The 9,216-nt window shown below is 34.9% G+C and overlaps 1 protein-coding gene across 1 annotated transcript; it reads right to left on the reverse strand.

The window, feature by feature from the left end:
• Positions 1–16: 16 nt before the first annotated feature.
• LOC147552758 (BTB/POZ domain-containing protein At1g63850-like) lies at positions 17–3,861 on the reverse strand. The gene is made up of 2 exons (XM_086670717.1): positions 2,520–3,861; positions 17–1,415 (listed from the first exon to the last, which is right to left on the reverse strand). Exons 1-2 carry the CDS (start codon positions 3,543–3,545, stop codon positions 474–476), a joined length of 1,968 nt encoding a protein of 655 aa, XP_086526843.1. The 5' UTR covers positions 3,546–3,861; the 3' UTR covers positions 17–473.
• Between the last annotated feature and the right edge of the window lie 5,355 nt (positions 3,862–9,216).

Raw genomic sequence — 9,216 nt, forward strand, 5'->3', positions numbered from 1 at the left:
ATCAATGGCTAGACTATATTGAAACATTATTCATTCAAATGTATTTGGGATATCTATATATCATTAGATTAACGTATTACACCAAATCCAACCGAAACACGAAAAGTAAGACATTGTCCAATAGTGATAGAAAAATAGCACGTTTAAATCCGCCATTAATAGATGTTTTACGTGATACAACAAAATATAGAAGTATTGTACTATATCACTCTTTCCATTATTGGATTTCAGGTCATAATCATACATTCATACCCAGCTTCTCTCCATATGTTTTCACCCTTAACCTCCGAGAAAAGATTTGATCCTTTCCTTCTACTTGAGTGTTTAAGAATGGAAGAAGATTCAAACTTTCCAAACTATCCAACAAGATGAAATGGTTAAGTAATCACCAAGAATCGATATAGTTGAATTCGCGGAATCCTCAATCCCTTCCAAGTTGCAAAATCAATTCTAAGCTGTTAAATTGTCGAAATTTACGAGTTATCTCTAGTTGCAGAAGCAATTCTAAGTTGTTGAGGTTTTTCAGATTCACCATTTCTTCTCCAAAAACTTCTTCTCCACCAAGCTTGAAACCCTCTTTGTATATTTGGGCAATCTTCACCTGAGTTCAAGAATCTATCAAACCAAGCTAGTAAAATTTCTTGTTGCCATGATAATGGAAGTGTAAGAATAGTATTACTCAGTCCGTCTTCAATTACGTGTCGGTCTAGACCTTTCCATGCTCTTCTCATCCATTTGAAATCGTTATAAAACGGTTCTAACCATGTCTGTAAAAGCAAACATCTCACTTCTTTCGAACCTAAAATCTGTCCTTTACCTATTCCAACGAATAATCTAGAAGTCACCCTGCTTACTTCATATCTATGAATTGCAGGAACTTTAGAATGAGATTCTGATAACTCAAATTGCTCAGCCCATATCTTCAAAAAATCTTCTGCTATTTGCCGATCGATCATAATATCAAGAATCCAGTGCAAATTATCAGCTTGTCTTGAAATTTGACTCAAATCGTGTGATTCAGACGATGATGCTCTAAGAAAATGTATTTGAAGCAACTCAAGACATTCGTCACAAATAGAATATAGAGATTCTTTACTAAGATCGTTCGGGGATGAATTTTCTCGAAGCATTTTGAAGATTAAACCTTTCATTTCTTTCCTTGCTTTTTCATCTTTTCCTTTTAGAAGCACCCTTATAAGCTCAAGGAGTATTTCTTCGTTGTTGTTTCTCTCGTCTTGACCTGCAACTACATCTAAAGAAACCCTTTTCAAAACTTCACCTGCTGAAGATCCTTCAATACGAAGCTGTGATAATAGCGCAGCTATTTTATCTTCTTCATCTTCTGCCCATGGAACAGCTTCCAAATATTCTAAACAAGATAAAACCCCCGCATCAAACAAAATCGCATCTGAAACCTAAAAGTCCCACAAAAAGAACATATTAATCGAAGACTCCAACATTAATAATCGCTAAAGAAACATCAAATATAATATTTGCACATCAACCAGTAAGAAGATAAACTTTACAATGTCTTAATGTGTTAACTAGCTAGATATGTGGAACTGAAATGTGTTAATGTTGATTGCTTCATCGGAGCTCGAATGTGTTGCATTTTTCTTACTTCACCGGTTATAACCATTAATAACCTTTGCTTTATATAACTCGGAAACTAATTGTTTCCATCTCAGTGTAATGTCGATAAGCATATTACGTAGTACTACAGATAAATGTAGAAAAAATACTATACATTTATGAGGCAAATTGGTGGTATTAATTACTTATTATGATGCAAAATGATTAGAAACTGTTATTAAGATGGTAATTCATCTAGTTTGCCATAAATACATCAAGAGTACTGTTTCATGTTGAAGTTTTTCACATTGCTGTAAGTAGCAAAATCCAAGTTAAAGTGGGGAACCCTATTTGACGCAAGAATACCGCCAGAATGGAATATAATTACTAGGAATCCCTTTCCATAATAGTGTGTGGTGTACGGGAATGCATCAGGTTTCGCGTTCCTTGTGAATGTTATTCCCCTTTGAGGGGAATCTCAAACCCAAGATATGGGTGGGTCTGCAATTTCTTTTCCCTTGAAATTGTCAATTAAGTAATCTACAGACAAAATGAACCTCTACCAATCCTATTCCCAATCAAACAATAGAGTAAGGCTATGTTGGTGTGTGGGAATAAAATGAGATCGATAATGGTGTTTGATGCACGGGAATGCATAGGAATCACATTCCCCCCCCCCCCCCCCCCCCTCTAGGGAAAACCAAACCCCAAGGCCCAAAGTGGGTGGGTTTGTGATTCTCTTTCGGTTGGAATCATTGAATAAATAATCTACAGTCAAAATTAATATCTAATAATCTTATTCCTGACCAAACCAAACAATCCAGTTACGTATTGCAATTACCATGAATCACATTACAGAATTGCTATACCTCGTAATCACAGTCATTTCTTGTGAGCTAAACATCGTATTTCAATTAGCAAAATAAGAGCTGGGGAGAAAATGATACCTTTAAGATACCAAGTACTTTGGAAACATCTTCTTTCATGAGTTTCTTCTTGAGATCTTTAGAATACATCAATCTCAAAGTTCCAATATAAATTTCAACATCATCACAATCTGAAATTTCAACAATATGGGGAAGTGATTTTTGTTGTTTAGACCATTTATCAGACAACTTAGCTGCAAAAAATCTACTATGAGCAACAAGAATCTGACGATGAACATTAATTGTAACAGTTAACCCATCTTTTGAACTTAGGGTTAGTTTAACATCACTAGCTACAGGATCATTAAATTTGTTCCCAGGGCTACAATTTCCTAAAATCTCAGCTACCCTTTGTTGCAATTGAAGTTGTTTATCTTGTATTGAAATTGGGGGTTTTCCATTGATCATAGAAACGTTATAGTGAGATTGGATCTGGGTATTTCTTGGTTGAATTTCTTGTTCATTAGCCATCATTTCAAAAAGGGTAGGACTTGATCTAGTTTTATCAAGATTTGGTGGAGGTGACATTGGATTTAGAAGACCTGCATTTAGAGCAGAATTGAATTTACTGTAATTTGAAGGATAAGAAACAAATGGGTTGTTACCACCATTAACAACAACACCAACATGTGAAGGAGAAGATGATGAAGAAGGAGAAGAAGAATCCATAATTGGTGATACCCTTCCCGGTGAGAAATTAAGCTTAAAACTTGACGATTTTGATGGTGATTGAGATAAAATTGGTGATGATTGATGTGAATTTGAAGCAACAAAAATGGGTTTTTGTTTGGTTTCTAAAACTAGAAGATTAGAAGAAGAAGAAGAAGAACAGAGAGGTTTTGAAGTAGAACAATACCAGGACCGATCAGGAGTTGAAACAGTCGATGGGACAAGATTCCGGTCGTGATTCTGATGTTGGGTATGATCTGATTCGTCAGCGGAGGTAAGAATGGCGGTGGCGGAAGTAGAAATGGTGGTTTCACGGCGAGTATGACGTTTAGGTTTAGAAGTTTGGGTTTTGAGAGGATGAGTAGCTACAGCTGCCATGAAAGTGTGTGTTTTGTTGTCCTTTAGTTCACAATACTATAACTGAAGAGAGAGAAACTAGAGAGAGAAAATGAATTTTCTATAATGGCGAAGAAGACGAGAGAGAAGGAGAGCATTAAAATAGGTAAGAAATATAAATATTGAAAAGAAAGAACACTTGGAGGAAGAGTTTGTGATGCTTTTTAACACCGTTAGATGGTTTAAACTGATCAGTACATTACGTATCTCGAGAAATTAGAAATTTTGAATGGTGAGATTGGTAATGAGGATTGAGGAGAATATAAATATAGTAAATTAAGAGCAAGCATGATCCACCAATTTTGGAATTCTGAAGTCTCAACTACATGGCAAAAGGAATGAGACAATGGTAGCTCCTATCTGTTTCAACAACAAAAAAAAAAGAAAATGGTAGCTCCCATCACATTTGGAGACCCTCTTTCACAATTTTTTGAGTTCTCCAAGTCCAAATCGATCCATAAAGTCTGATCTAAATTTAGTGTATTTTGTTTATGTCTGGTGTATGTATAGGATTTTAACTCGACATTTCGACTATCTTATTTATTTTTTGTTGAAATGACTTCAAATTTAGAAATTAACTTTCAAGACGAACACAGAGTACAATCGTTTCCTCCACGCCTTCTTTTATTGATTGTACGCGTTTATTTCTGCTGTTGTATCTGGTTTGTTATTTTTTGTTAGTTGTATGTATTTGAATTATAAACTTGTTTGAGTTAGAGATGTGTTTGTCAATCGTTTGTTTCCATGATTATTTAGCTTTCGTTATAAAATTGTGGTAATCTAACTAAATTAGTCCTTGGATTACGATCGATCCACCCACACTAGCGGTTGGAAGGCCAACATCTAGTCGAGAGGGGCACAGTGGACAAGCTCTCCTCTTGGAGGAATCAGACAAAATCCCAAATCAAAATTACATATACAAGATATATGATTAGTTAATCAAACTTTGGTCCCTAAGTTATTATCGAAATAAATTTCTTTGTCTAAGAAATTGAATATTAATGCTAACAAAAATTTTAAGTGACTGGTACTTGGGATATCAAAAAGAACAAGATTTTGTTGTCATAATATAGAGAAAGAATCATGAACCGTTTAAACCAAGTAAAGTTAGAATGATCATCAATCATTAAAAGGGGTGGGGTTTTTCTTATGAGAAAAGCTTGAGATAAAATTTATATTAACATGACACATGGGTCACACTTAATCAAGTTAATTAAGTATTGTTTACTCATAATGATAAAGATTAAAAAGGAACAAAAAGTGGAATTAAAAATTAAAAGTCTTGCGCCATTTTCCACCCTTGCTGGCTAGCAATACTCTTTTGGAAAATTTAAACCCTTTTATGTGGTGGTGGTGGTGGTGGTGGTGGTGGTGGTGGTGGTGGTACCAACTACCATGTGCTCTAGATCTCACTGTGTTTTGTTCTTTTTGTATTTCTCTTTTGTCAAGGCACTCCAATGGGAGGCAAAGAATTTTCCTTCGGCTTGACCTTGAGTTTCTATTAGTGAAATTTTGACAGCTTGGCTTATAAATCTAGTGTTCTCTTTCTCTCATGCAAATATTTTCTCCCTCTATAATCTCTTTTTTCTCGAAGATTTTTCTCACTCTCACTCTCGCTGTATAGAGTAAATATTAGATTGCAAGAGTGACATGTCTCTGTAACGAAAATACCACAGTCCAAAACTAAGCGTCCAAAAAAATTGTGTGAAAAAGGCGAGCCAAAAATACTATTTTTCCATAGTTACTCGTAGAGAATAAGAAAGTTGAAGTTTACACAAACCTTACCCGACACTGACGTTGGATTTCTAATAAACAATTATTTTTCTAAAAGGGCCTAATGGAAGTTCGACATTGGACTTCTAAGTTCTCTTCTACGACCTTGAACACAACTTTGGTACATCGTGTTAAAGAGTCCCTTTAGAGGTTTGATGAGTTGGTCATCTTTAGAAGGGCAAAAGAATTAACGCAAAAACATAAAAGAAGCCAGCCTATAAGTTCTTCAGCAAGTCCAACAACACACCTTCAACAAAAAAGTCCAACAACACAACTCTTTAATTTCTTATTCCCTCTCACCATCATCTTAATTGAATTATTCTTTAGCTCTTTCAGAAAACTAAGAAAGGTTGCAAATAAAATGATGATGGGGTTTAAAGCGAATCTGATTTGGTTGCAGAGGTTGGGAATTGTAATGGAGCCGGTGTCTTTAAATTCATAACTGATTAGTAAAGTTGAAAGAAGGCCCATTATCAAATATGGGCTTAAACATAGGTCCCATGTGTTCAAACATTAGGTCCAATCATGACCCACTGGTTCCTTTTTCTGGGCTTTATACCATGAGTCCATTACATAGAGGGTAATAAAAATGCCTTCTGAATGGCACAATGGGCCCTTTCTTAAGCTGTTTATAGAAAAAGCAGTCTAAACTTTGATGATATCCTTTAACTTCTCTCTTTCTTATAGGCCTACATTTGGCGAAATCAAAAAATTTATGGGGTACAAGATTTTAAAGGAAGCAACTTATGTAAAATTGTCTTTCTTAAAAAAAAAAAAAAAATTAATAAAAATTTAGGTTCTTTCAAATTTTTTGGGACCACAAAATTTGTTCTTCTTCTTCACCTCCGGCCACCACCTCCAACCACCATCATTTCTCACTTTTCCTCTTTTTTTCTTCTTCCACGTACTAGTTGAGAATATCTATTAGGGGAATCCTTCCCTACCCACATACTGGTTGAGGATATTAGATATGGGGAAATCTACCTCCCAATTCGTACTCGTTGAGGGATTTTCTCCGAACCAACAACCATTTCCGGTGAAATAATGTTAGCGGAAGAGGTGATGGTAGTGGTCGTGGAGGAGAAAAAAGAAAGATTTTGTGAAAAAAATTAAAGGTTCTCCGCCATGGTTTTTTGCCACTACCGGAGTGAAAAAAGAATGGTAGCGAGGCTTGGGAAAAACAGATAAGAAAAAAAAAGATTTACTCAAAAATTTGTATTCTGATTTTTTTTTCCCACAAGGGCGACCTTCTTTTATCGAAATTTCACTTATACTTATGTAAATTTTGCATATCGTTGCAGGCAGGGGCGGGAACTATGTGGAGACCAGGTTGGGCAGTTGTCCGCCCTGATCTCCACATATACAAGCTAAGCTACCTCTCTCTATCTACAATAATTTGCTTTAGCTTTGGTGGTGTAATTTCCATCCTTCCAATCCAAGGACACGAGTTCGTGCCTCTGGGCCTGCCGCCTCCTTGCTCTCTTTTTTTATTTTCATTTTGGTTACAATTCTCACTCTCATTTATAGACTTTAGTCTTGCCTGACCTCGTATGAGATCTTGGTTCCGCCCCTAGTTGCAGGGGTCACATCTACTGGCTAGTGTTACCAGTCTAGACAGAACATCCCAACCCTACCCCAGTATACAGTATAATGTACACGTCTTGGGTGAAGTCTAACTAGCGTTACGCAAGTAGAATCTAAGTTGAGTACTACTAACCTAGTCCATTAACATCACAAAAAGGATTGAACAAAATCGAATTTCTTAGAAAAACAAATTAGGGACCACAATTTGAAATTCTAGCATTTGATTCTCTGGAGGTCAACATTTTTGTCTAAAATGGGGCCATAAAAGAAATACACCAAACAAGATAAAGTAGGTGTCACCTCTTAGTCACCAGAGTAGTTCAATATTTAGTATTAGAACTTATAGTCTTATATACACATGTATATATAGAAAAGGACAAGTATAAACTCTAATATGATACTATCATCATTAAGTAGTGATGATGAATACTGAAAACAACAATCAGGATTCAGCCACCCAAAACATACTTTTTTGAGAGAGAAAGTGAAATGAGAGAGAGAGAGAGAGGGATGGGGGTAATTGAAGAATAAAAACCCAAAAACAGTTGGGGTCGGTTAAATAACAAAAACATCCCACATGGTTTAGTGGACCACATATATTGGCTCTGTGACTCATGCCGGCTAAGCACTGTCTTAATCATCTCTAATTAGAAGTTGATTTGGAAATCATGCCCACAAATCAACCTATACATTACAAGAAGATGGTGACAAAGAGAGGATAATTATACATCCTTACCTTCTACTTTGAGAAAAAGTACAAGGAAATCAATGTTAAAGTGTATATATATATATACATATATGTCTAGTTGTGGATGAATGATAAAGCTTCATAGCAAATGGAGGTTGTTTTTACTATTCATGAAAATCCGATATTAAATTACAAATGGGCTTAATATCGTGACATAATAGAATTACTATTCTTACTAAATTTGCAACCAAATTGCACATTAAAAAATGAGTTGTCATAAATATGTTAAATTGTCAAAGGGGTTAGATCGGGATGATACTGTTTAAAACAACAAGTGGACTCGTGATAAACTATACAACTGTATTACAAATCAGTTTTTTTTTTTAATTGGTTGGAAATCGTATCCATATCGACACATGCTGAATCGTATCCATATCGACACATGCTGAATTTTAATAGAATAGTAAATTAGAAATGATTTTGAATCATCTCATATTGAATCATATCCATACGAGATGATTGAAATCAAATGTCTACATTTAGAATTGTGTCAAAAGTTTGTGGGCATCTCATAATTTCATGGCTACATTTTTTCTTTCTTAATTGTGGTTGTGGGTTATTTTTATTATTGAAGATTTATAGCGACATCATGTAAAGTGGGAATAAGTTATTAAACAACCATCCTTTAAGTAGTCTTCTCTAGGCTACCTAGTTTTACCTAAAAACATGAAGGAAATGACTAGGAAATCAAATAAAGAGAAGAAAAGAATGAGAAAGGAAAAGAGAGGAAAGAATATGGTTAGGAAAGGATCCAAATTAAGGGTCAAAAAGAGGAGGGAGCCACCTCAAATCAAAGAGAAGATAATGTTTTTGTAGTTTGATGGAAGAAAGTATGTGGTATGGAAGAGAGAGAGATAGATGATAATTAAGGGGATTATAGAGCTTTTGTCAACCAAAACACCATCCTATTGCGACGATTGCGTAGTCTCTCTCTCTTTATCTTTCTAGTAATGATTAACCACTTGACCATTTTCATATTGGAGATGACCCTTGGGTCACTGTATTGTTTCCAATATTATTTTTCATTTTAGCCCTTAAGCTATAAGATAATGAATGACATTTAAAATTATGCGCAGTGTTTATTTTATTTTACTTCAAACCTGACCATCTAATTGGTTTAAACAAATGACTGGATTAATTTTGAAATATTTGTATTTATCTAACTCAACATTTGACTAGTCTAGATGGCTAGCTAAGTGAGGCTAATTTTAGGTGAATTTTCTTAAAGTAAATTGTTATCTAAAATAGATCAAAATGACAATGTGTTATGATTCTGACCAGAGTAACTCAGACTAAGACAAGTCAGATCAAATTCAAGATTATTAAAAGAAACTAAATGGGCCTTGAAAGGACTAACCCAGTTGAATATGATAATACAAACGGGTAACAAGCTAACCCAAATTTTAAAAAGCTAAAAAAGGCACAATAAAAAAAGGAAAAAGCAAAAGTTATTGTTGAGAAAAGAGAGAACAAAACCAAAGATTCCCAATTATATGACAATTCCTGTTGAGCATTGGAATTTGAATCACAAAGAAGCCAACAAAAACA

Source organism: Eschscholzia californica, unplaced genomic scaffold (genome assembly GCF_041429995.1).
Source record: "Eschscholzia californica isolate CP2 unplaced genomic scaffold, dmEscCali1.0.p SCAF_3, whole genome shotgun sequence".
NCBI classification, from domain to species: Eukaryota; Viridiplantae; Streptophyta; class Magnoliopsida; order Ranunculales; family Papaveraceae; genus Eschscholzia; species Eschscholzia californica.